The 27044-nt window shown below is 56.8% G+C and overlaps 1 protein-coding gene, 1 long non-coding RNA gene and 1 other non-coding gene across 3 annotated transcripts; all 3 read left to right on the top strand.

Annotated features, from left to right (window-relative positions):
* The first annotated feature begins 650 nt into the window (after positions 1-650).
* On the top strand, positions 651-4144 carry LOC131574070 (uncharacterized). The gene is made up of 3 exons (XR_009276368.1): positions 651-777; positions 3884-3977; positions 4062-4144. It is a non-coding gene; the product is annotated as an uncharacterized LOC131574070 (long non-coding RNA).
* Positions 4145-5338: 1194 nt separating this feature from the next.
* LOC131574074 (U8 small nucleolar RNA) lies at positions 5339-5480 on the top strand. The gene has a single exon (XR_009276372.1). It is a non-coding gene; the product is annotated as a U8 small nucleolar RNA (small nucleolar RNA).
* Positions 5481-8350: 2870 nt separating this feature from the next.
* On the top strand, positions 8351-26838 carry WRAP53 (WD repeat containing antisense to TP53; the record flags this gene model as incomplete). The annotated part of the gene is made up of 11 exons (XM_058828448.1): positions 8351-8388; positions 8494-8596; positions 10089-10187; positions 11477-11588; positions 13230-13318; positions 14554-14644; positions 16539-16671; positions 18496-18704; positions 21870-21973; positions 25004-25147; positions 26100-26838. Coding segments are annotated over exons 1-11 (1845 nt in total), but the record flags the coding sequence as incomplete, so codon positions are not given.
* Between the last annotated feature and the right edge of the window lie 206 nt (positions 26839-27044).

Genomic DNA, 27044 nt, shown 5'->3' with positions numbered 1-27044 from the left:
CTCCCAGTACCCCCCAAGTACCCCCCAGTATCCCCCGCTGACCCCTCCCCGTTCCCCGCAGGTTCTGGGGGGCTCTCGGGGGGTCCCTGGCGCTGCTGGGCTTGGAATCCCAGTGCTCCCAGTATCCCCCCAGTACCCTCCCAGTATCCCCCCAGTGCCCCCCCAGTACCCTCCCAGTAACCCCCAGTTACTCCCAGTATCCCCCGCTGACCCCGCCCCATTTCCCGCAGGTTCTGGGGGGCTCTCGGGGGGTCCCTGGCCCTGCTGGGTTGGAATCCCAGTGCTCCCAGTACCCCCCAGTGGCTCCCAGTACCCCCCAGTATCTCCCAGTATCCCCAGTATCCCCCACTGACCCCTCCCCATTTCCCGCAGGTTCTGGGGGGCTCTCGGGGGGTCCCTGGTGCTGCTGGGCTTGGAATCCAGTGCTCCCAGTACCCCCCAGTTATTCCCAGTACCCCCCAGTTATTCCCAGTTACTCCCAGTTACTCCCAGTATCCCCCGCTGACCCCTCCCCGTTCCCCGCAGGTTCTGGGGGGCTCTCGGGGGGTCCCTGGCACTGCTGGGGTTGGAATCCCAGTGCTCCCAGTACCCCAGTACCCCCCAGTACCCTCCCAGTTATTCCCAGTATCTCCCAGTGCTCCCAGTATCCCCCACTGACCCCTCCCCGTTCCCCGCAGGTTCTGGGGGGCTCTCGGGGGGTCCCTGGCCCTGCTGGGTTTGGAGTTCCTGGGGCTCCTCTCGGGGTCTCCACCTTCCACCCGGGCCAGAGCCTGGGCTGTATCCTGGGGGAGAATCCCGGGAATTCGGAAAAAAATGGAATTTCGGGAAAAACCTGGAATTTGGGGGGAAATCGGGAAAATTGGGGGGAAAAATAGCGAAAAATGGGGGGGAAATGGCGAAAAATGGGGGAAATTCCCAAAATTGGAGGGGAAAATTGCGAAAATTGGGAGGGAAATGGCGAAAAATGGGGGAAATTCCCAAAATTGGAGGGGAAAATTGCGAAATTGGGGAGGGAAAATTGCGAAAATTGGGAGGAAAATGGCGAAAATTGGGAGGAAAATGGCGAAAATTGGGGAAAAATCCCAAAATTGTGGAGGGGGAAATTGCGAAAATTGGGGGGAAAATGGCGAAAATTGGGGAAAATTCCCAAAATTGTGGGGGGAAATCCGGAAAATTGGGGAGGGAAAATCACGAAAATTGGGAGGGAAATGGCGAAAATTGGGAAAATTCCCAAAATTGGAGGGGAAAATTGCGAAAATTGGGGGGAAAATGGGGAAAATTGGGGAAAATTCCCAAAATTGTGGGGGGGAAATCACGAAAATTGGGAGGGAAATGGCGAAAATTGGGGGAAAATCCCAAAATTGTGGAGGGGAAAATTGAGAAAACTGGGGGGAAAATGGCGAAAATTGGGGGAAAAATCCCAAAATTGGGGGAAAATCCTGAAAACTGGGGGGGAAATCGGGAAAATTGGGGGGGAAATCCCGAAAATTGGGGGGGGAAATCGCGAAAATTGGGAGGGAAAAGCGCAAAAATGGGGGGAAAATCCTGAAAATTGGGAGGGAAATGGCGAAAATTGGGGAAAAATACCAAAATTGTGGGGGGGAAATCCGGAAAATTGGGGAGGGAAAATCACAAAAATTGGGGGGAAATGGAGAAAATTGGGGAAAATTCCCAAAATTGGGGGTGGGAAATCCCGAAAATTGGGAAGGGGGATCTGGAAAATGGGGGGAAATCCCGAAAATTGGAGGGAAAATCCCGAAAATTGGGGGGGAAATCCCGAAAATTTGGGAAAATTCCCAAAATTGGGAGGGAAAATGGCAAAAATTGGGGGAAATTCCCAAAATTGGGGGGGAAAATCCTGAAGATTCTGAAGGAAAAGCCGAAAATTGGGGAAAAGCCCGAAAATTGGAAATGGGGGTCTGGAAAATGGGGGGAAATCCCGAAAATTGGGGGGGAAATCCAAAAAGAGGGGGGAGGAAATCCCGAAAATTGGGGAAAATTCCCAAAATTGGGGGGAAAAAAACCCCGAAAATTGGGGAAAATCCCGAAAATTGGGGGGAAAAAAACCCCGAAAATTGGGGAAAATCCCGAAAATTGGGGGGAAAAAAACCCCGAAAATTGGGGAAAATTCCCAAAATTGGGAGGGAAAATCCCGAAAATCGGGGGGGAAAAAAACCCCGAAAATTGGGAGGGAAAATTCCCAAAAAAAAAGGGAGAGAAATCCCGAAAATTGGGGAGGGGGATCCAGAAAATTGAGGAGGGGGCGGCCAAAATGGGGAAGGGGAAATCCCGAAATTTGAGGGAATTTGGGGAGATTTGGGGGGGAATTTGAGGAGTTTTTGAGGGGTCTCTGCTGATTTTAGGGGGTCTTTAAGATTTTGGGGTAAATTCGGGGGGGGTTCCCCAGTCCTGGGTAATGTGGGGGTCCCGGGGGGGTCTCAGTGGGATTTGGGGAGGGGTCTCAGTGGGATTTGGGGTCTCGGTGATAATTTGGGGAGGGGTCTCAGTGGGGATTTGGGTCTCGGTGATATTTTGGGGAGGGGTCTCAGTGGGATTTGGGGTCTCGGTGATAATTTGGGGAGGGGTCTCAGTGGGATTTGGGTCTCGGTGATAATTTGGGGAGGGGTCTCTGTTATTCCGGTCCATTTTCCGATGCCCCCCCAGCGCTGGGCTCTCACGGGGGGGGTCAGTGGGATTTGGGGAGGGGTCTCAGTGGGGATTTGGGGTCTCGGTGATAATTTGGGGAGGGGTCTCAGTGGGATTTTGGGCTCTCGGTGATAATTTGGGGAGGGGTCTCCGTTATTCCTGTCCATTTTCCGATGCCCCCCCAGCGCTGGGCTCTCACGGGGGGGGTCAGTGGGATTTGGGGGGTCTGTTGGATTTGGGGAGGGGTCTCAATGGGATTTGGGGAGGGGTCTCAGTGATAATTTGGGGTCTCAGTGATAATTTGGGGTCTCAGTGATAATTTGGGGTCTCAGTGATAATTTGGGGAGGGGTCTCCGTTATTCGGGTCCATTTTCCGATGCCCTCCCAGCGCTGGGCTCTCACGGGGGGGGTCAGTGGGATTTGGGGAGGGGTCTCAGTGGGTTTGGGGGTCTCGGTGATAATTTGGGGAGGGGTCTCCGTTATTCGGGTCCATTTTCCGATGCCCCCCCAGCGCTGGGGTCTCACGGGGGGGTCTCAGTGGGATTTGGGGAGGGGTCTCAGTGATATTTTGGGGTCTCAGTGGGATTTGGGGAGGGGTCTCAGTGATATTTTGGGGTCTCGGTGATAATTTGGGGAGGGGTCTCCCGTTCCTGTCCGTTTTCCGATGCCCCCCCAGCGCTGGGCTCTCACGGGGGGGGTCAGTGGGATTTGGGGAGGGGTCTCAGTGGGGTTTGGGGGTCTCAGTGGGGTTTTGGGGTCTCAGTGATAATTTGGGGAGGGGTCTCAGTGGGGTTTTGGGGTCTCGGTGATAATTTGGGGAGGGGTCTCAGTGGGGTTTTGGGGTCTCGGTGATAATTTGGGGAGGGGTCTCAGTGGGATTTGGGGTCTCGGTGATAATTTGGGGAGGGGTCTCAGTGGGATTTGGGGTCTCAGTGGGATTTGGGGAGGGGTCTCGGTGATATTTTGGGGTCTCAGTGATAATTTGGGGAGGGGTCTCAGTGATATTTTGGGCTCTCAGTGATAATTTGGGGAGGGGTCTCCCGTTCCTGTCCATTTTCCGATGCCCCCCCAGCGCTGGGCTCTCACGGGGGGGTCAGTGGGATTTGGGGAGGGGTCTCAGTGATAATTTGGGGTCTCGGTGATAATTTGGGGAGGGGTCTCAGTGGGTTTGGGGGTCTCGGTGATAATTTGGGGAGGGGTCTCGGTTATTCCTGTCCGTTTTCCGATGCCCCCCCAGCGCTGGGGTCTCACGGGGGGGCCGCGCTCGGTCTCACCCTGGGTTGGCTCCAGGCCTGGGACGGCCCCGCCCTTTGGGCCGCGCTCGCGCTCAGGTGAGTCCGGGGGGTCCCGGGGGGGATTTGGGGACCCCCCAGACCCCCCAGACCCCCCCCTGACCCCCCCCAAATCCCCCCCAGTGTCCCCCCGGCCGTGACGGAGCTGCTGCTGCTGGGGCGGGTCCTGCTCTGCCAAAGGGGGGCGCTCTGAGACCCCCCCCGGGACCCCCCAAAATCGCCGGGACCCCCCCAGGACCCCCCCCGGGACCTCACCGGGACCCCCCCGAAACCCCCGGGACCCCCCCGGGACCCCCCCAAACCGCCGGGACCCCCCCCGAAACCCCCGGGACTCTCCCCCGGGACCCCCCGAAACCGCCGGGACCCCCCCCGGGACCTCCCCGGGACCCTCCCCCGGGACCCCCCAAAACCGCCGGGACCCCCCCAGGACCCCCCGAAACCGCCGGGACCCCCCCGGGACCTCCCCGGGACCCCCCAAAACCGCCGGGACCCCCCCGGGACCCCCCGAAACCGCCGGGACCCCCCCGAAACCCCCGGGACCCCCCCCCGGGACCCCCCGAAACCGCCGGGACCCCCCCGGAACCCCCCAAACCGCCTGGACCCCCCCAGGACCCCCCCGGGACCCCCCCAAACCGCCGGGACCCCCCCCGAAACCCCCGGGACCCTCCCCCGGGACCCCCCGAAACCCCCGGGACCCTCCCCGGGACCCCCCGAAACTGCCGGGACCCCTCCCCAGCCTCGTCCTGGGGGTCCCCAAAACACCCCGGACCCCCTCAAGGGTCCCCCAAACCCCCCCAAAATCCCCCCAAGGGTCCCCAAAACTCCCCAGCCCCACCCTGGGGGTCCCCAAACCCCCCCAGCTTCGTCCTGGGGGGTCCCCAAAACACCCCAGACCCCCCAAGGGTCCCCCAAACCCCCCCAAAACCCCCCCAAGGGTCCCCAAAATCCCCCCAAGGGTCCCCAAAACCCCCCCAAGGGTCCCCAAAATCTCCCAGCTTCGTCCTGGGGGGTCCCCAAAACACCCGAGACCGCCCAAGGGTCCCCAAACCCCCCCAAAGGGTCCCCAAACCCCCCAGGAGCCCCCAACCCCCCCAAAACTCCCGAAGGTCCCCGCCCCCCCCCCGAATTGCTCAATAAATTCCAATTCCGGCGCCAAAACCCCGCCCTGGCCACGCCCCTCATGCAAATGAGCGCCGCGGTGCATTCTGGGAGCGGAACCGCGCGGGGTTTCGGGGGTCGCTCCCCGGGGGGGCGGAATTTTGGGGTGGGGGTGGGGGCGTCGGGGGAGGGGGAGGGGCGGGGTTGGGGGAGGGGGTCCCGGGAGGGGTCGCGGGGGGGGTCGCGGTGAGCTCGGGGGGGAGGGGAGGGTTGGGATCCCGGCTCGGGGGGGAGGGGCGGCATCGTCAGTGCGGTACATCCTGACCTGCCCCGCCCACGCGGGCAGCACGTGATGAGCGCGGCGCGATGACGTCAAGTGATTACGTCACACGCGGGGCTGGCGCGGGCCGCGCAACAACGGCCCGCGCTGCCGGGAACTCTGACTGCGCCTGCGCGGGGCAAAAAGGCGGGAAAAACCGCGGGGTCACGTGATCCTTCTGCGCACGTGACTTCCTTATATGGTGTTGAAGGGTGACGTAACCGGTTTTTACTGGTTTAAACTGGTTTGCACTGGATTCCTGTGGTTTATACTGGTTTATACTGGATTTCACTGGTTTATTCTGGTTTATACTGGATTCCAGTGGTTTATACTGGCTTATACTGGAATTCACTGTTTATTCTGGTTTATACAGGATTCCAGTGGTTTATTCTGGTTTATACTGGATTTCACTGGTTTATTCTGGTTTATACTGGATTCCAGTGGTTTATTCTGGTTTGTAATGGTTTGTTCTTTTTTTATATTAATTCCAATGGTTTGTACTGGTTTGTACTGGGTTTCGAGTAGTTTATGCTGGTTTATACTGGATTCCAGTGGTTTATACTCTTTTATACTGGATTCCAGTGGTTTATACTGGTTTATACTGGATTTCAGTGGTTTATTCTGGTTTATACTGGATTCCAGTGGTTTGTACTGGTTTATACTGGATTCCAGGGGTTTATACTCTTTTATACTGGTTTATACTGGATTCCAGTGGTTTATTCTGGTTTGTACTGGTTTGTTCTTTTTTTATATTAATTCCAGTGGTTTATACTGGTTTGTACTGGGTTTGAGTAGTTTATGCAGGTTTATATTGGTTTGTACTGGTTTATACTGGATTCCAGTGGTTTGTACTGGTTTATACTGGATTCCAGTGGTTTATACTGGATTCCGGTGGTTTGTACTGGTTTATACTGGCTTATACTGGACTCCACTGGTTTATACTGGTGTACTTCAGATTCCAATTATTTATACTGGTTTGTACTGGATTTCAATGGCTTATACTGGTTTATACTGGTTTGTACTGGATTCCAGAGGTTTGTGCTGGTCTATACTGGTTTATTACTGGGGACACACCTGGGCCGGAGACCCCACCCCCCTCAGGCGCCATTTTAGGGTCCCCCCAAATCCCTCTGAACCCATTTTGGGGTCCCCAAATCCCCCCAAATCCTTTTTGGGGTCCCCAAATCCCTCTGAACCCATTTTGGGGTCCCCAAATCCCCCCAAATCCATTTTGGGGTCCCCAAATCCCTCTGAACCCATTTTGGGGTCCCCAAATCCCCCCAAATCCTTTTTGAGGTCCCCAAATCCCCCCGAACCCATTTTGGGGTCCCCCCCAATCCCTTCCCCCCCCCTCAGGTGCCATTTTGGGGTCCCCAAATCCCCCCAAATCCATTTTGGGGTCCCCCCAATCCCTTCACCCCCCTCAGGTGCCATTTTGGGGTCCCCCAAATCTTCCCATCCCCCCCTCCGAACCCTTTTTGGGGTCCCCAAATCCCTCCGAACCCATTTTGGGGTCCCCAGAGCCCCCCCACCCTGCTCAGGACCCATTTTGGGGTCCCCAAATCCCCCAAATCCATTTTTGGGGACCCCCAACCCCTCCAAACCCATTTTGGGGTCCCCCCAATCCCTTCCCCCCCTCAGGAGCCATTTTGGGGTCCCCAAATCTCCCCATCCCCCCCCCCGAACCCTTTTTGGGGTCCCCAAATCCCTCCGAGCCCATTTTAGGGTCACATTTTGGGGTCCCCCAGATTCCCACCCCCCTCAGGAGCCATTTTGGGGTCCCCCAATCCCTCCAAATCCATTTTGGGGTCCCCCAAATCCCCCCCGAACCCATTTTGGGGTCCCCAAATCCCCCCAAATCAATTTTGGGGTCCCCCAAATCCCTCCAAACCCATTTTGGGGTCCCCCCAATCCCTTCCCCCCCCCCTCAGGTGCCATTTTGGGGTCCCCAAATCCCCCCAAATCCTTTTTGGGGTCCCCAAATCCTTCCGAGCCCATTTTGGGGTCACATTTTGGGGTCCCCCAGATTCCCACCCCCCTCAGGTGCCATTTTGGGGTCCCCAAATCCCCCCAAACCCATTTTGGGGTCCCCCAAATCCCCCCAAACCCATTTTGGGGTCCCCCAAATCCCCCTGAGCCCATTTTGGGGTCCCCCAAATCCCCCCTCCCCCTTCAGGTGCCATTTTGGGGTCCCCAAATCCCCCCATCCCCCCTCTGAATCCTTTTTGGGGTCCCCCAAATCCCCCCGAACCCATTTTGGGGTCACATTTTGGGGTCCCCCAGATTCCCACCCCCCTCAGGAGCCATTTTGGGGTCCCCAAATCCCCCCATCCCCCCTCCGAACCCTTTTTGGGGTCCCCCCAAATCCTTTTTGGGGTCCCCAAATCCCTCCGAGCCCATTTTGGGGTCACATTTTGGGGTCCCCCAGATTCCCACCCCCCTCAGGTGACATTTTGGGGTCCCCAAATCCCCCCATCCCCCCTCCGAATCCTTTTTGGGGTCCCCAAACCCATTTTGGGGTCACATTTTGGGGTCCCCCAGATTCCCACCCCCCTCAGGTGCTATTTTGGGGTCCCCAAATCCCCCCATCCCCCCCTCCAAATCCATTTTGGGGTCCCCAAACCCATTTTGGGGTCCCCCAATCTCCCCTCCCCCCTCCGAACCCATTTCGCGCTCCCATTTTGGCGGGAAAACCCCGAAACCCCGCCCACAATGGGCGGGGCCAACTCAAACCCCGCCTCTTCTTCCATATATGGGCATTGTGGGCGGAGCCACTTCCAACCCCCGCCTTTTCTTCCATATATGGGCATTGTGGGCGGAGCCACTTCCAACCCCCCGCCTCTTTTTCCATATATGGGCATTGTGGGCGGAGCCATTTCCAAACCCCGCCTCTTTTTTCCATATATGGGCATTGTGGGCGGAGCCACTTCCAACCCCCCGCCTTTTCTTCCATATATGGGCATTGTGGGCGTGGCCTCCGTGAGGGGGAGGGGGCGTGGCCTGGCGCTGTCATGGCGGCGCCCACAGCGGACGGTTCGCGCCTTGAGGGGGGAGGGGCGGAATTTGGGGGGATTTTGGGGGGATTTTGGGGGGATTTGGGGTGGGGGAGGGGCTCTGACCTCTCCCCTCCCCCCACAGCTCCTCAAGACCCCCCCGGGACCCCCCAGGATCCCCCCGGGACCCCCCAGGATCCCCCCGGGACCCCTCAGGACGCGGCCCTGGAGGAGCTCGAGGCTTTCGAGTGAGGAGTTTTGGGGGTCCCTGAGGGGATTTTGGGCTTTTTTTGAGGGGGGGGGTCTCTGTTTTTCTAAATTTGTTTTTATTTTATTTTTTGGGTATTTTTTTGGGGGTCCCTGAGGGGTTTTTTTGGGGGGGGTCCCTGAGGGGATTTTGGGATTTTTTGGGTTTTTTTGGGGGTCCCTGAGGGGATTTTGGGCTTTTTTTGAGGGGGGGAGGTTTCTCTGTTTTTCTAAATTTGTTTTTATTTTATTTTTTGGGGGGTCCCTGAGGGGTTTTTTTGAGGTTTTTTTGGGGTTTTTTGGGGGGTCCCTGAGGGGATTTTGGGCTTTTTTTGAGGGGGTGGGGTCTCTGTTTTTCTAAATCTGTTTTTATTTTATTTTTTGGGGTTTTTTTGGGGGGTCCTTGAGGGGATTTTGAGGTTTTTTTTGGGTTTTTTTTTGGGGGTCCCTGAGGGGATTTTGGGCTTTTTTTGAGGGGTGGGGTCTCTGTTTTTCTAAATCTGTTTTTATTTTATTTTTTGGTGTTTTTTGGGGGGTCCCTGAGGGGTTTTTGGGGTTTTTTTTGGGGGGTCCCTGAGGGGATTTTGGGCTTTTTTTGAGGGGAGGTTTCTCTGTTTTTCTAAATTTGTTTTTATTTTATTTTTTGGGGTTTTTTGGGGGGGTCCCTGAGGGGTTTTTTTGGGGTTTTTTTGGGGGGTCCCTGAGGGGGTTTTTGGGGTTTTTTTTTGGTGGGTTTTGAGATTTTTTGGGAATTTTTTTTTTGTTGTTTCTTGGGGTTTTTTGGGGGTTTTTTTTGTTTGTTTATTTGGGTTTTTGGGGGTTTTTTTTTGTGGTTTTTTTAGGATTTTTGGGGGGATTTTTGGGAATTTTTGGGATTTTTTGAGTTCTTTTTTGGGATTTTTTTGTTTGTTTTTTTGAGGTTTTTTTGCGATTTTAGGGCAATTTCTGTGGGGCTTTGGGGGGTTTTTTTGGGGATTTTTTTTTGTTTGGATTTTTGAGGTTTTTTGGGATTTTTGGGGATTTTTTGGAAATTTTTTGGGGTTTTTTGGGGGGATTTTTTTGGGACTTTTTGGGGATTTTTTTTGGGACTTTTTTGGGTTTTTCTGAGGGGTTTTTTTGGGATTTTTTTTATTTTGTTTTTTTGGGTTTCTTTTGGGGTTTTTGGGATTTTTTGGGACTTTTGGGGATTTTTGGGGGGATTTTTTTTTGTTTTTGGGTTTTTTTTTGGGATTTATTTGTTTTGTTTTTTGGGATTTTTTGGGAAATTTTTTTGTGATTTTTTGTGGTTTTTTTTAATTTTTTTGTGATGTTTTTGGGTTTCTTTTATTTTTTTGTGATTTTTTGGGGTTTTTTTATTTTTTTGGGGATTTTTTGATTTTTTTTCGGTTTTTTTGTGATTTTTTTTGGGTTTTTTTTATTTTTTTGGGTTTATTTTGTTGTATTTTTATTTTGGGGAGGGGTCTTTAACCCCCCTCCCCTCCCCCCTTTCCTCAGTTTCCCCCCCTACGATCTGAGCCGCCCCCCCCTCCAACTTTGGGGGGCTCAGGAAGAATTCGCCCGACGCCCCGAAAATTTCCTGAGGGGCTGCAAATGGTGAGAGACCCCTCCCCAAAAACCCCCAAAATACCCCCAAAACCCCCCCAAAATCTCCCCAAAATCACCCCTAAATCACCCCAAAATCTCCCTAAATCACCCCAAAATCACCCCAAAATCACCCCAAAATCCCCCAAAATCTCCCCAAAAACCAAAACCACCCCAAAATCCCCCCAAAACCCCCCCAAAATCACCCCAAAACCCCCCCAAATCCCCTAAAATCCCCCCAAAACCCCCCCAAAACCCCCCCAAAATCACCCCAAAATCTCCCCAAAAACCAAAATCACCCCAAATCACCCCAAAATCCCCCTAAATCACCCCAAAAACCAAAACCCCCCCAAAACCCCCCCCAAATCACCCCAAAAACCAAAACCCCCCCAAAATCCCCCCAAAATCCCCCCAAAATCCCCCTAAATCACCCCAAAAACCAAAACCACCCCAAAATCCCCCCAAAGTCCCCCCAAAATCTCCCCAAAAACCAAAACCCTCCCAAAATCCCCCTAAAATCCCCCCAAAATCTCCCCAAAAACCAAAACCCCCCCAAAATCTCCCTAAATCACCCCAAAAACCCCTCGGGAACATCTGAGGGGGTCCCAAATTTGGGGTCTCAGGTCCTGGGGGGTCCCAAATTTGGGGTCCCAAACCCTTGTGGGGGTCCCAAAACACCTGGAAGGTCCCAAATTTGAGGTCTCAAGCCCTGGAGGTCCCAAATTTGGGGTCTCAAGCCCTGGGGGGGGTCCCAAACATCTGGGGGGGTCCCCAAAACTTTGGGGGGGGGTCCCAAAATTGGGGTTCTCAACATCTGGGGGGGGTCCCAAACATCTGGGGGGGTCCCCAAACCCCTGGGGGGTCCCAGATTTGGGGTCTCAAAGCCCTGGGGGGTCCCAAATTTGGGGTCTCAAACCCTGGGGGGTCCCCAAACATCTGGGGGGTCCCCAAACCCCTGGAGGGTCCCAAAATTGGGGCTCCCAACACCTGGGGGGTCCCAAAATTGGGGTTCCCAACACCTGGAGGGAATTTTGGGGTCTCCAGGGGTCCAAAATTGGGGTCCCCAATCCCAAACTGGGGGTCCCAACACCTGGGGGGGGGTCCCAAAATTTGGGTTCCTGCACCTGGGGGGTCCCAAATTTGCGGTCTCAAAGCTCTGGGGGGTCCCAAAATTGGGGTTCCCACACCTGGGGGGTCCCAAAATTGGGGTCCCAAACCTCTGGGGGGGTCCCCAAACATCTGGGAGGTCCCCAAACCTTTGGGGGGGTCCCAAATTTGGGGTCCCCGTGTCCCCCCCCCAGGGCCCCCGACGGCTCCTGCGTCCTCACCTGCAGCAACGACAACGCCCTGAGGATCTTCGACCTCCCCCAAATCCCCCCGGGACCCCCCCAGGGACAGCCCCTCCCCCAAATGGTGGGGCTGGGGGGGTTTGGGGGGGATTTGGGGGGTCCTGGGGGGATTTGGGGGGTCCTGGGGGGGTTTGGGGGAGATTTGGGGGGTCCTGGGGAGGATTTGGGGGGTCCTGGGGGGATTTTGGGGGGTCCTGGGGAGGATTTGGGGGATCCTGGGGGGGGTTTGGGGTGGATTTTGGGGAGTCCTGGGGGGATTTGAGGGAATTTTGGGGGGTCCTGAGGGGGTTTGGGGGGGTCCTGGGAGGATTTGGGGGGTCCTGCGGGGGGTTTGGGGGTCACTCAGGGGGTCCTGGGGGGCATTTGGGAGATCCTGGGGGGGTTTGGGGGGGATTTGGGGGGTCCTGGGGGGGGTTGGGGGGTCCTGGGGGGGATTTTGGGGGTCACTCAGGGGGTCCTGTGGAGCATTTGGGGGATCCTGGGGGGGATTTGGGGGGTCCTGGGGGGGGTTTGGGGTGGATTTGGGGGGGTCCTGGGGAGGATTTGGGGGGGTCCTGGAGGGATTTGGGGGGGGATTGGGGAAGTTTGGGGGGTCCTGGAGAGGATTTGGGGAGGATTTGGGGGGTCCTGGGGGGGTTTGGGGGGTCCTGGGGGGAGTTTGGGGGGTCCTGGGGGGATTTGGGGGGTCCTGGGGGGGTTTGGGGGTCACTCGGGGGGTCCTGGAGGGGTTTGGGGGGTCCTGGGGGAGGTTTGGGGGGTCCTGGGGGGGGTTTGGGGTGGATTTTGGGGGGTCCTGGGAGGATTGGGGGGGATTTTGGGGGGATTTTGGGGTCACTCAGGGGGTCCTGAGGGGGTTTGGGGGGTCTGGGGGGGTTTGGGGGGGATTTGGGGAGGTCCTTGGGGGATTGGGGGACATTTGGGGGGTCCTGGAGGGGTTTGGGGGGTCCTGGGGGGAATTTGGGGGGATTTGGGAAGGTCCTCGGGGGATTTGGGGGGTCCTGGGGGGGATTTGGGGGGTCCTGGGGGAGTTTTGGGGGGTTTGGGGGGGATTTTGGGGTCATTCAGGGGGTCCTCGGGGGATTTTTGGGGTCCTGGGGAGGTTTGGGGAGTGGGGGGGTCACTCGGGTCACTCAGGGGTCACTCAGGGGTCACTGAGGGGTCACTCAGGGTCACTCAGGGATCACTCAGGGGTCACTCAGGGGTCACTGAGGTCACTCTAAGGTCACTCCAGGGTCACTCTGAGGTTACCCAGAGGTTACTCAGGGGTTACTCCAGGGTTACTCTGAGGTTACTCAGGGGTTATTCAGGGTCTGGGTGGCTCTGGGGTCACTCTGAGGTTACTCAGGGATCACTCAGGGGTTACTCCGGGGTTACTCAGAGGTCACTCAGGGGTTACTCCAGGGTTACTCCAGCGTTACTCAGGGATCACTCCGGGGTTGCTCCAGGGTTACTCCGGGGTTACTCTAGGGTTACTCCGGGGTTACTCAGGGTCTGAGTGTCTCTGGGGTCACTCAGGGGTTACTCCAGGGTTACTCAGGGGTTACTCAGGGTCTGGGTCACTCCGGGGTTACTCAGAGGTTGCTCAGAGGTTACTCCAGGGTTACTCCGGGGTTACTCAGGGGTTACTCAGGGGTTACTCAGGGGTTACTCCAGGGGTACTCCAGGGTTACTCCAGGGTTACTCAGGGTCTGGGTGTCTCTGGCAGGCCCCGGCCGTGCTGGTGGCCGAAGGTGACACCGTCTACGACTTCACCTGGTACCCCCTGATGGACTCCAACCACCCCCACACCTGCCTGTGAGCAACTGGGGCAACTGGGACGGACTGGGAGGGACTGGGATGGACTGGGAGGGACTGGGAGCAACTGGGATGGACTGGGAGGGACCTGGGGGGGACTGGGATGGACTGGGAGGGACTGGGATGGGACTGGGAGGGACTGGGAGGGACTGGGATGGGACTGGGAGGGACTGGGAGGGACTGGGAGGGAACTGGGATGGACTGGGAGGGACTGGGATGGAACTGGGATGGACTGGGAGGGACTGGGATGGACTGGGGGGGAACTGGGAGGGACTGGGGGGAAACTGGGACGGACTGGGAGGGACTGGGAGGGACTGGGATAAACTGGGGGGGAACTGGGAGCAACTGGGTGGGACTGGGAGGGACTGGGGGGGAACTGGGGGGGACTGGGGGGAACTGGGATGGACTGGGAATGGAGTGGGAGGGACTGGGGGGAACTGGGAGGGACTGGGAGGGACTGGGATGGGACTGGGATGGACTGGGGGAGAACTGGGAGGGACTGGGGGGAAACTGGGATGGACTGGGGTGAACTGGGAGGGACTGGGAGGGAACTGGGAATGGACTGGGAGGGACTGGGATGGACTGGGAGGGACTGGGATAAACTGGGGGGGAACTGGGAGGGACTGGGATAAACTGGGATGGAACTGGGAGGGACTGGGAAGGAACTGGGAGGGACTGGGAGGGACTGGGAATGGAGTGGGAGGGACCTGGGGGGGACTGGGAGGGACTGGGAGGGAACTGGGAGGGACTGGGAGGGAACTGGGAGGGATTGGGAGGGGATTTAGGGAAACTGGGATGGACTGGGATGGACTGGGAGGGGACTTGGGGTAACTGGGAGGGAACTGGGAGGAACTGGGAGGGACTGGAATGGACTGGGAGGGACTGGGATGGGAACTGGGATGGACTGGGAGCACTGGGAGGGAACTGGGAGAGGATTTGGGAGCACTGGGATGGAACTGGGATGGACTGGGGGGGAACTGGGATGGACTGGGAGCGACTGGGACGGACTGGGAGGGAACTGGGAATGAGCTGGGATGGACTGGGATGAACTGGGATAAACTGGTTGTTACTGGGATGAGCTGGGGGGGCTGTACTGGGAGCAGGGGAGGCTCCTGGGAGGTCTGTACTGGTTCATATTGGTTTATACTGGTTTATACTGGTTTCTATGGGTTTTTACTGGGTTATACCAGCCTGTTCTGGTTCATACTGGTTTATACTGGTCTGTACTGGTGCAGGGTGGCCGCCAGCTGCCGGGACCACCCCGTGCACCTCTGGGACGCCTTCGACGGGAGCCTGAGGGGGTCATTCCGGGCCCACAACCACCTGGTGGGAACTGGGAGCACTGGGAGGGACTGGGAGGAACTGGGAGGGACTGGGAATGAACTGGGAGGGACTGGGGGGGCTGGGAGCACTGGGAATGAACTGGGATGGAACTGGGAGGGACTGGGATGGGATTGGGAGGGGATTGGGGGGAACTGGGAGGGACTGGGAGGGACTGGGAATGAACTGGGATGAACTGGGAGGGACTGGGATCACACTGGGAGGGACTAGGGTGGACTGGGATGGACTGGGATGAACTGGGAGGGACTGGGGGGGACTGGGAATGGACTGGGAGGGACTGGGGGGGACTGGGAGGGGATTGGAGGGAAACTGGGAGGGACTGGGATAGACTGGGAATGAACTGGGATGAACTGGGAGGGACTGGGATGAACTGGGATGGACTGGGGAGAACTGGGAATGAACTGGGAAGGATTGGGAGGAGACTGGGAGGGAAACTGGGAATGGACTGGGATGAACTGGGATGGACTGGGATGAACTGGGATGAACTGGGATGAACTGGGAATGAACTGGAAATGAACTGGGATGGACTGGGAATGGACTGGGATAGACTGGGGATGAACTGGGATAGACTGGGAGGGACTGGGATGGACTGGGAATGAACTGGAAATGAACTGGGATGGACTGGGAATGGACTGGGATAGACTGGGAATGAACTGGGATGAACTGGGAGGGACTGGGATGAACTGGGAGGGACTGGGATGGACTGGGAGGGACTGGGATCACACTGGGATGGACTGGGAATGGACTGGGATGGACTGGGATGAACTGGGATGAACTGGGAGGGTTCTTGAGGTGTCCCAGGTGAATTTTGGGGCCCCTTTGGGGTTGAGAATTTCGGGATTTTGGGTTGGAATTTTGGGATTTTTGGGGTTGGAATTTCGGGAATTTGGGGATTTTTGGGGTCAGAATTTCGCTATTTCCATCCAGAATTCCGGGATTTTGGGGTCAGAATTTCGGGAATTCCAGGATTTTGGGGTCAGAATTTTGGGATTTTTGGGGTTGGAATTTCGGGAATTCCGTGATTTTGGGGTCGGAATTTTGGGATTTTTGGGGTTTTTGGGGTTGGAATTTCGGGAATTCTGGGATTTTTGGGGTCAGAATTTTGGGAATTTTGGGGTTTTTGGGGTTGGAATTTCGGGAATTTTTTTTTTTTTGGGATTTTTGGGGTCGGAATTTCGGGAATTCTGGGATTTTGGGGTCAGAATTTTGGGATTTTTGGGATTTTTGGGGTCGGAATTTCGGGAATTCCAGGATTTTGGGGTCAGAATTTTGGGATTTTTGGGATTTTTGGGGTCAGAATTTCGCTATTTCCATCCGGAATTCCGGGATTTTGGGGTCGGAATTTTGGGGTTTTTGGGGTTGGAATTTTGGAGTTTTGGGGCTTTTTGGGGTTGGGATTTTGGGAATTTCTAGTTGGGATTTTGAGGTTGGAATTTTGGGCTTTTTGGGGTTGGAATTTTGGGTTGGAATTTTGGGATTTTGGGATTTTGGGGGTTGGGATTTCGGGATTTTGGGATTGGAATTCTGGGATTTTGGGGTCGAAATTTTGGGATTTTTGGGGTTGGAATTTTGGGATTTTTGGGGTTGAAATTTGGGGAATTCCGTGATTTTGGGGTCGGAATTTTGGAATTTTGGGATTTTTGGGGTTGGAATTTGGGGAATTCCAGGATTTTGGGTTCGGAATTTTTGGGATTTTGGGGATTTTTGGGGTCGGAATTTGGGGAATTCCAGGATTTTGGGGTCAGAATTTTGGAATTTTTGGGATTTTTGGGGTCAGAATTTAGGGAATTCCGGGATTTTGGGGGTCAGAATTTTGGGATTTTTGGGATTTTTGGGGTCGGAATTTTTGGGAATTCGAGGATTTTGGGGTCTCCCCCAGGACGAGCCGGTGGCCCCCCACTCCTTGGCCTTCACCCCCGACGGCTCCCGGCTCCTGGGGGGCTTCGACGGCGCCGTCCGGGAATTCCCAACGGAGCGGCCGGGCCGGAGCGGCCTCGAGCGGCCACTGAGGCGTGAGGGGGCGGGGCCAAACTGGGTGGGGCTCTGGGGGGCGGGGCTTAACTGGGTGGGGCTCTGGGGGGCGGGGCTTAACTGGGTGGGGTCCCAGGGAGGGGCAGGGTGGGGAGAGGGAGGGTCCCTGCCTTTAATTGGGAGGAAATTTGGGCTTAAAGGGGTTAAAAGGGGGTGGGGCTTAATTGGGTGGGGCCCTGGGGGGCGGGGCTTAACTGGGTTGGGCTCTGGGGGGCGGGGCTTAACTGGGTGGGGTCCCAGGGTGGGGAATGGGGAGGTTCCCCGCCTTTAATTGGGAGGAAATTTGGGCTAAAAGGGGTTAAAAGTGGGCGGGGCTTAACTGGGTGGGGCTCTGGGGGGCGGGGCTTAACTGGGTGGGGTCCCAGGGTGGGGGGTGGGGAGGTTCCTCGCCTTTAATTGGGGAAATTTGGGATTAAAGGGGTTAAAACGCTTAAAAGGGGGCGGGGTTTAACTGGGTGGGGCTCTGGGGGTGGGGCTTAACTGGGTGGGGTCTCTGGGTGGGGCTGGGTTAATGAGGGAGTGGCTCCTTGTCTTTAATTAGGGGGGAAATTGGGGGTTTGGGGGGTTAAAAGGGGGCGGGGCTTAACTGGGTGGGGCTCTGGGGGGCGGGGCTTAACTGGGTGGGGTCCCAGGGTGGGGGGTGGGGAGGTTCCTCACCTTTAATTAGAAAATTTGGAATTAAAGGGGTTAAAAGGGGGCGGGGCTTAAGTGGGCGGGGCTCTGGGGGGCGGGGCGTAACTGGGTGGGGCTCTTGGGGGCGGGGCTTAACTGGGTGGGGTCCCAAAGTGGGGAGGGGGAGGTTCCCCACCTTTAATTAGGGGGGAAATTGGGGGTTTGGGGGGTTAAAAGGGGGTGGGGCCAAACTGGGTGGGGCTCTGGGGGTGGGGCTTAACTGGGTGGGGTCTCTGGGTGGGGCTGGGTTAATGAGGGAGTGGTTCCTTGTCTTTAATTAGGGGGGAAATTGGGGGTTAAAGGGGTTAAAAGGGGGCGGGGCTTAAGTGGGTGGAGCTCTTGGGGCGGGGCTTAACTGGGTGGGGCTCTTGGGGGCGGGGCTTAACTGGGTGGGGTCCCAGGGAGGGGGCTGGGAAGGTTCCTCACCTTTAATTGGGGGAAAATTTGGTATTAAAGGGGTTAAAACGGTTAAAAGGGGGCGGGGCTTAACTGGGTGGAGCCCTGGGGGCGGGGCTCTGGGGGGCGGGGATTAACTGGGTGGGGCTCTGGGGGCGTGGCCTAAAGGGGTGGGGTCTGTGGGTGTGGCCTGGGCAATCCCTCATCTTTGATTGGGTTGGGTGTAAAAAGGGGTGGGGTTTAAAGGAAAGGGGGCGGGGCTTAAAGGGTCCCAAGGGGCGTGGCTTAAATGGGTGTCGACCAAGGGGGCGTGGCTATAACAAAAGGGGCGTGGCCTAAAGGGGAAACCACGGGGGCGTGGCTTAAGTGGGTGGGGTCAAAAGTGGGCGTGGTTTAAATGGGTAAAGCCAAAGGGGGCGTGGCCTAAAGGGGATCCCAGGGGGCGTGGCTTAAATGGGGTGGAGCCTAAGGGGGCGTGGTTATAACAAAAGGGGCGTGGCCTAAAGGGAGAACCCCGGGGCATGGATTAAGTGGGTGGGGCCTGAAGTGGGCGTGGCCTGAAGGGGATCCCAGGGGCGTGGCTTAAATGGGTGGAGCCTAAGGGGACGTGACCTAAAGGGGAATATCAGGGGGCGTGGCTATAACAAAAGGGGCGTGGCTTAAGTGGGTGTGGTCCAAAGTAGGCGTGGCTATAACAAAAGGGGGCGTGGCCTCACCGTTGTCTCCGCCCCTTTCAGACGCCGGGCAGGGCCAGCGGGGCCTGATTGGCTGCCTGGCCTTCAGCCCCAGCCAATCACTGCTGGCCTGTGGCTCCTATGGGCGGAGCCTGGGGCTGTACCCACTGGAAGGGGGCGGGGCCGTGGTGCTCTGGCCCCGCCTCTCGGCCGCGCCCACTCACCTGCGCTTCAGCGCCTGCGGCACGCGGCTCTACGCCGGCGGGAGGAAGGTGGGCGTGGCCTCGGGGTGGGTGGGGCTTGGGCGTGGCCTTGAGGGGTGGGTGGGGCTTGGTGGGCGTGGCCTCAGGGTTGGCACTCCGTAGTGGGTGTGGTGTTGTGGGCGTGGCCTCGTGGGTATGGCTTGGAAGGCGTGGTTTGTGGGGATTGGCTGGTTGAAGTGGGTGTGGCTTGTGGGCGTGGCCTCGCGGTGGGTGTGGTTTAGTGGGCGTGGCCTCTGGGGATTGGCAGACTGGAGTGGGTGTGGTTGGTGGGTGTGGCCTCGTGGGCATGGCCTACAGGGATTGGTGATTTGAAGTGGGTGTGGCTTGGTGGGCATGGCCTGTGGGGGTTGGCAGACTGGAGTGGGTGTGGCTTTGTGGGCGTGGCTTCGTGGGCGTGGTCTGTGGGGATTGGCTGGTTAAAGTGGGTGTGGCTTGGTGGGCGTGGCCTGTGTGGGTTGGCAGACTGGAGTATGTGTGGCTTGGTGGGCGTGGCCTTGTGGTAGGTGGGGCTTGGGGGCGTGGTCTCGGGTGGGTGTGGCCTCTAGGGTGGGTGTGGCTTTGTGGGCGTGGCATCGTGGGCGTGGTTTGGTGGGCGTGGCCTGTGGGGATTGGTGGGTTTAAGTGGGTGTGGCTTGGTGGGCGTGGCCTCGTGGTAGGTGGGGCTTGGGGGCGTGGTCTGGGGTGGGTGTGGCTCTGTGGGCGTGGCATCGTGGGCGTGGTTTGGTGGGTGTGGCCTGTGGGGATTGGTGGGTTTAAGTGGGTGGGGCTTGGTGGGCGTGGCCTCAGGGTTGGCAATCTGGAGTGGGTGGGGCTTGGTGGGCGTGGCCTCGTAGTGGGCGTGGCTTGGAGGGCATGGCCTGTGGGGATTGGCTGGTTGAAGTGGGTGTGGCTTGGTGGGCGTGGCCTGTGGGGGTTGGCAGCCTGGAGTGGCTGTGGCTTTGTGGGCGTGGCCTCGTGGGCGTGGCTTGGAGGGCGTGGTTTGTGGGGATTGGCTGGTTGAAGTGGGTGTGGTTGGTGGGCGGGGCTTGGTGGACGTGGCCTCGGTGTTGGCAATCTGGAGTGCGTGTGGTTGGTGGGTGTGGCCTCGTGGGCATGGCCTACAGGGATTGGTGGTTTGAAGTGGGTGTGGCTTTGTGGGCGTGGCCTCAGGGTTGGCACTCTGGAGTGGGTGTGGCTTTGTGGGCGTGGCCTCGTGTGGGCATGGCTTATCAAGATTGGCCCTTTGGGCTGGGCGTGGCTTTGTGGGCGTGGCCAGTGTGGGCTAGTGACTGGACTGGGTGTGGCTTTGTGGGCGGGGTTTGATGTGGGTGTGGCTTTGTGGGCGTGGCCTGTGGTGGGCATGGCTTATTGAGATTGGCAGCTCAAGGTGGGTGTGGCACTGTGGGTGTGGTTTATCCATTGTGGATGTGGTTTAGGGGTGGTTTATCCATTGTGGGTGGGGTTTATCCATTGTGGGTGTGGTTTAGGGGTGGTTTATCCATTGTGGGTGTGGTTTAGGGGTGGTTTATCCATTGTGGGTGTGGCTTAGGGGTGGTTTATCCATTGTGGGCGTGGTTTATCCATTGTGGGTGTGGTTTAGGGGTGGTTTGTCCATTGTGGGCGTGGTTTATCCATTGTGGGCGTGGTTTAGGAGTGGTTTATCCATTGTGGGTGTGGTTTATCCATAGTGGGTGTGGTTTATCCATTGTGGGCGTGGTTTGGGGTGGTTTATCCATTGTGGGCGTGGTTTAGGAGTGGTTTATCCATTGTGGGTGGGGTTTATCCATTGTAGGCGTGGTTTAAGGATGGTTTATCCATTGTAGGTGTGGTTTAGGGGTGGTTTATCCATTGTGGGCATGGCTTAGGGGTGGTTTATCCATTGTGGGTGGGGTTTATCCATTGTGGGCGTGGTTTAGGGGTGGTTTATCCATTGTGGGCGTGGTTTATCCATTGTGGATGTGGTTTAGGGGTGGTTTATCCATTGTGGGCGTGGTTTATCCATTGTGGGCGTGGTTTAGGTGTGGTTTATCCAATATGGGCGTGGCTTAGGGTGGTTTATCCATTGTGGGTGTGGTTTAGGAGTGGTTTATCCATTGTGGGTGGGGTTTAGGAGTGGTTTATCCATTGTGGGTGTGGTTTAGGGGTGGTTTATCCATTGTGGGCGTGGCTTAGGGGTGGTTTATCCATTGTGGGTGGGGTTTAGGAGTGGTTTATCCATTGCAGGTGTGGTTTATCCATTGTGGGTGTGGTTTGGGGGTGGTTTATCCATTGTGGGTGTGGTTTAAGAGTGGTTTATGCATTGTGGGTGTGGTTTATCCATTGTGGGTGTGGTTTAGGGGTGGTTTATCCATTGTGGGTGTGGTTTAGGGGTGGTTTATCTATTCTGGGTGTGGTTTATCCATTGTGGGTGGGGCTTATCCATTGTGGGTGTGGTTTAGGGGTGGTTTATCCATTGTGGGCGTGGTTTATCCATTGTGGGTGTGGTTTAGGAGTGGTTTATCCATTGTGGGTGTGGTTTAGGGGTGGTTTATCCATTGTGTGTGTGGTTTATCCATTGTGGGTGGGGTTTAGGGGTGGTTTATCCATTGTGGGTGGGGTTTAGGGGTGGTTTATCCATTGTGGGTGTGGTTTAGGTGTGGTTTATCCATTGTGGGCGTGGTTTAGGGGTGGTTTATCCATTGTGAGTGTGGTTTAGGCGTGGCTTATCCATTGTGGGCGTGGTTTAGGGGTGGTTTATCCATTGTGGGCGTGGTTTATCCATTGTGGGTGTGGCTTAGGGGTGGTTTATCCATTGTGGGCGTGGTTTATCCATTGTGGGTGTGGCTTAGGGGTGGTTTATCCATTGTGAGTGTGGTTTATCCATTGTGGGTGTGGTTTAGGAGTGGTTTATCCATTGTGGGTGTGGTTTAGGGGTGGTTTATCCATTGTGGGTGTGGCTTAGGAGTGGTTTATCCATTGTGGGTGTGGTTTAGGGGTGGTTTATCCATTGTGGGTGGGGTTTAGGGTTGGTTTATCCATTGTGGGCGTGGTTTATCCATTGTGGGTGTGGTTTAGGGGTGGTTTATCCATTGTGGGTGGGGTTTATCCATTGTGGGTGTGGCTTAGAGGTGGTTTATCCATTATGGGTGGGGTTTATCCCTTGTGGGCGTGGTTTGGGTGCTGATGGGCGTGGCCCCACCTGGCCCCGCCCCCCAGGACCGTCACATCCTGTGCTGGGACCTGCGAGCCCCCGAGCGGCCACTGCTGGCCATGAACAGGAGAGTGGAGACCAACCAGAGAGTGACCTTTGACCTGGAGCCGTGAGTGGGGACACCTGGGGGGAGATGGGGGGACATGGGGACACCTGGGGACACCAAAACCTCACCTGGGGACACCTGGGGACACCAAAACCTCACCTGGGGACACCTGGGGACACCAAAACCTCACCTGGGGACACCTGGGGACACCAAAACCTCACCTGGGGACACCTGGACACCTCTGGGGACACCTGGGGACACCTGGGGGGACATGGGGACATCTGGGGACACCAAAACCTCACCTGGAGACACCTGGGACACATTGAGGGTACCTTGGGACACACCTGGGGACACCCGGGGACACCTGGGGGGACATGGGGGGACATGGGGGGACATGGGGACACCTGGGGACACCTGGAGATACCTGGGGGGGCATGGGGACACCAAAACCTCACCTGGGGACACACCTGGGGACAGCTGGGGACACACCTGGGGACAGCTGGGGACACCTGGGGACACCAAAACCTCACCTGGGGACACCTGGACACACCTGGGGACACCTGGGGGGACCTGGGGACACCAAAACCTCACCTGGAGACACCTGGGACACATTGGGGGTACCTTGGGACACACCTGGGGACACCTGGGGACACCAAAACCTCACCTGGGGGGACCTGGGGGGACCTGGGGACACCAAAACCTCATCTGAGGACACCTGGGGATACGTGGGGACATCTGGGGACACCTGGGGACACCAAAACCTCACCTGGGGACACCTGGGGGGACCTGGGGACACCTGGGGACACCTGGGGACACCAAAACCTCACCTGAGGACACCTGGGGACATGTGGGGACACCTGGGGATGCCTGGGGGGACATGGGGGGACATGGGGACACACCTGGGGACACCTGGGGACATCTGGGGACACCAAAACCTCACGTGAGGACACCTGGGGACACCTGGGGATACCTGGGGGGGCATGGGGACACCAAAACCTCACCTGGGGACACCTGGACACCTCTGGGGACACCTGGGGACACCTGGGGACAGCTGGGGATACGTGGGGGGGGCATGGGGACACCAAAACCTCACCTGGGGACACACCTGGGGACACCTGGGGACACCTGGGACAGGTTGGGGGTACCTTGGGACACACCTGGACACACCTGGGGACACCTGGGGACACCAAAACCTCACCTGGGGATAGCTGGGGGGAGATGGGGGGACACCTGGACACACCTGGGGACACCCTGGGGACACCAGGGGATACCTGGGGACACCTGGGGGGACACGGGGACACACCTGGGGACACCTGGGGACACCAAAACCTCACCTGGGGACACCTGGGGTCACTTTGGGGACACCTGGACCCCAAATTTTGGGGTTCTGAGGAGCTCTGGGTCTCATTTTTGGAGTTTTGAGGAGCTCTGGGTCTCATTTTTGGGGTTCTGAGGGGTCCTGGGTCTCGTTTTTGGGGTTCTGAGGGGTCCTGGGTCTCATTTTTGGGGTTTTGAGGAGCTCTGGGTCTCATTTTTGGGGTTTTGAGGAGCTCTGGGTCTCATTTTTGGGGTTTTGAGGGGTCCTGGGTCTCATTTTTGGGGTTTTGAGGAGCTCTGGGTCTCATTTTTGGGGTTTTGAGGAGCTCTGGGTCTCATTTTTGGGGTTTTGAGGGGCTCTGGGTCTCATTTTTGGGGTTCTGAGGTGCTCTGGGTCTCATTTTTGGGGTTTTGAGGGGTCCTGGGTCTCATTTTTGGGGTTCTGAGGGGTCCTGGGTCTCATTTTTGGGGTTTTTAGGGGCTCTGGGTCTCATTTTTGGGGTTCTGAGGGGCTCTGGGTCTCATTTTTGGGGTTCTGAGGGGTCCTGGGTGTCATTTTTTGGGGTTCTGAGGAGCTCTGGGTCTCATTTTTGGGGTTTTTAGGGGCTCTGGGTCTCATTTTTGGGGTTTTGAGGGGTTCTGGGTCTCATTTTTGGGGTTCTGAGGTGCTCTGGGTCTCATTTTTGGGGTTCTGAGGGGCTCTGGGTCTCATTTTTGGGGTTCTGAGGGGTCCTGGGTCTCATTTTTGGGGTTCTGAGGGGCTCTGGGTCTCATTTTTGGGGTTCTGAGGGGCTCTGGGTCTCATTTTTGGGGTTTTGAGGAGCTCTGGGTCTCATTTTTGGGGTTTTGAGGGGTCCTGGGTCTCATTTTTGGAGTTTTGAGGAGCTCTGGGTCTCATTTTTGGAGTTTTGAGGTGCTCTGGGTCTCATTTTTGGGGTTTTGAGGGGCTCTGGGTCTCATTTTTGGGGTTTTGAGGGGTCCTGGGTCTTATTTTTGGGGTTTTGAGGTGCTTTGGGTCTCATTTTTGGGGTTTTGAGGGGCTCTGGGTCTCATTTTTGGGGTTCTGAGGGGTCCTGGGTCTCATTTTTGGGGTTCTGAGGGGTCCTGGGTCTCATTTTTGGAGTTTTGAGGGGTCCTGGGTCTCATTTTTGGGGTTCTGAGGGGCTCTGGGTCTCATTTTTGGGGTTTTGAGGAGCTCTGGGTCTCATTTTTGGGGTTTTGAGGAGCTCTGGGTCTCATTTTTGGGGTTTTTAGGGGTCCTGGGTCTCATTTTTGGGGTTTTGAGGTGCTCTGGGTCTCATTTTTGGGGTTTTTAGGGGTCCTGGGTCTCATTTTTGGGGTTTTGAGGGGCTCTGGGTCTCATTTTTGGGGTTTTTAGGGGTCCTGGGTCTCATTTTTGGGGTTTTGAGGAGCTCTGGGTCTCATTTTTGGGGTTTTGAGGGGCTCTGGGTCTCATTTTTGGGGTTTTTAGGGGTCCTGGGTCTCATTTTTGGGGTTTTGAGGAGCTCTGGGTCTCATTTTTGGGGTTTTGAGGAGCTCTGGGTCTCATTTTTGGGGTTTTGAGGGGCTCTGGGTCTCATTTTTGGAGTTTTGAGGAGCTCTGGGTCTCATTTTTGGGGTTTTGAGGGGCTCTGGGTCTCATTTTTGGAGTTTTGAGGGGTCCTGGGTCTCATTTTTGGGGTTTTGAGGAGCTCTGGGTCTCATTTTTGGGGTTTTGAGGGGCTCTGGGTCTCATTTTTGGGGTTCTGAGGAGCTCTGGCTCTGTTTTCCCCCCAGGTCGGGGCGGTTTTTGGTCAGCGGTGACACCGACGGTTTTGTCACCGTGTGGGACACGCTGGCCCCGCCCGGGCCCGGGGACCCCCCCGAGCTGCCCCCCCTGCTTCGGTTCCGCGCCCTCCGCGACTGCGTCAACGGCACCAGGTAACGCCTGGGACCCCAAAAAAACACCTGGGGCACCCCAAAAATACCTGGGGGACCCCAAAAAAACACCTGGGGCACCCCAAAAATACCTGGGGGACCCCAAAAATACCCAAAATCACCCCAAAAACACCTGGGACACCCCAAAAATACTTGAGATTATCCTAAAAACACCTGGGGGACCCTAAAAAACACCTGGGGCATCCTAAAAAACACCTGGGGGACCCCAAAAATACCCGAGATCACCCTAAAAAACACTTGGGGCACCCCAAAAACACCTGGGACATCCCCAAAAATACCTGGGGGACCCCAAAAATACCTGGGGCACCCCAAAAACCATCTGGGATACCCCAGAAATACCTGAGATCACCCTAAAAACACCCGAGGTCACCCTAAAAAACACCTGGGGCACCCCAAAAATATCCAAGATCACCCCAAAAATACCTGGGAGCTCTCAAAAAATCCCAAATTTTCACCCCAAATCCCAAATTTCCCCCCCAAATCCCCAAATTTTCCCTCCCAAATCCCGAATTTTCCACCCCAAATCCCAAATTTCCCCCCCAAATCCCGAATTTCCCCCCCAAATCACGAATTTCCCCCCCAAATCTCGAATTTTCCCCCCAAATCCCGAATTTTCCCCCCAAATCCCAGATTTCCCATTCCAAATCCCAAATTTCCCCCCAAATCCCGAATTTCCCTCCCAAATCCCAAATTTTCCCTCCAAATCCCAAATTTCCCCCCCAAATCCCAAATTTTCTCTCCAAATCCTAAATTTTCCCTCCCAAATCCCAAATTTTCACCCCAAATCCCGAATTTCCCCCCCAAATCCCGAATTTTGACCCCAAATCCCGAATTTTGACCCCAAATCCTGAATTTTGACCCCAAATCCCGAATTTTCACCCCAAATCCTGAATTTTGACCCCAAATCCCGAATTTTCCCCCCGAATTCCCGCAGCCTGCACCCCGGGCTGCCTCTGCTGGCCACGGCCTCGGGGCAGCGCCTGTTCCCGGCGCCGTGGGACAGCGACGGTGACAGCGACGGTGACAGCGACGGTGACAACCGGCCACCCCCGGGGGGGGACATCCGGCTGCAGCTCTGGTGGTGGGGACCCCGCGGGGACACCGGGAACGGCGATTGTCACCTCACCGGGGACACCGGGAACGGCGATTGTCACCTCACCGGGGACACTGAGTGTCACCTCACCGGGGACACCGGGGACGGCGACTGTCACCTCACCGGGGACACCGGGGACGGCGACTGTCACCTCCCTGGGGACACCGGGAACGGCGATTGTCACCTTTCCGGGGACACCGGGAACGGCGACTGTCACCTCCCTGGGGACACTGAGTGTCACCTCCCCGGGGACACCGATTGTCACCTCCCCGGGGATGCCGATTGTCACCTCCCTGGGGACACCGGGAACGGCGACTGTCACCTCACCGGGGACACTGAGCGTCACCTCCCCGGGGACACCGATTGTCACCTCACTGGGGACACCGGGAATGGCGACTGTCACCTCCCTGGGGACACCGATTGTCACCTCATCGGGGACAACAGGAATGGCAATTGTCACCTCACCGGGGACACCGATTGTCACCTCCCCGGGGACGCCGATTGTCACCTCCCCGGGGACACCGGGAACGGCGATTGTCACCTCCCCGGGAACGGTGATTGTCACCTCCCTGAGGACAACGGGAACAGCGATTGTCACCTCCCTGGGGACACTGATTGTCACCTCACCGGTGACACCAGGACTGGCGATTGTCACCTCCCTGGGGACACCGGGACCGGTGATTGTCACCTCCCCAGGGACACCCAGGAATGGCAATTGTCACCTCCCTGGGGACACCAAGGGTCACCTCCCTGGGGACGCCGATTGTCACCTCCTTGGTGACACCG

This window comes from Poecile atricapillus (genome assembly GCF_030490865.1).
Source record: "Poecile atricapillus isolate bPoeAtr1 chromosome 36 unlocalized genomic scaffold, bPoeAtr1.hap1 SUPER_36_unloc_1, whole genome shotgun sequence".
In the NCBI taxonomy this organism is placed as follows: Eukaryota; Metazoa; Chordata; class Aves; order Passeriformes; family Paridae; genus Poecile; species Poecile atricapillus.
Note: the sequence above shows the minus strand (reverse complement) of the source record. Positions and strands in the feature narration are given on the sequence as shown.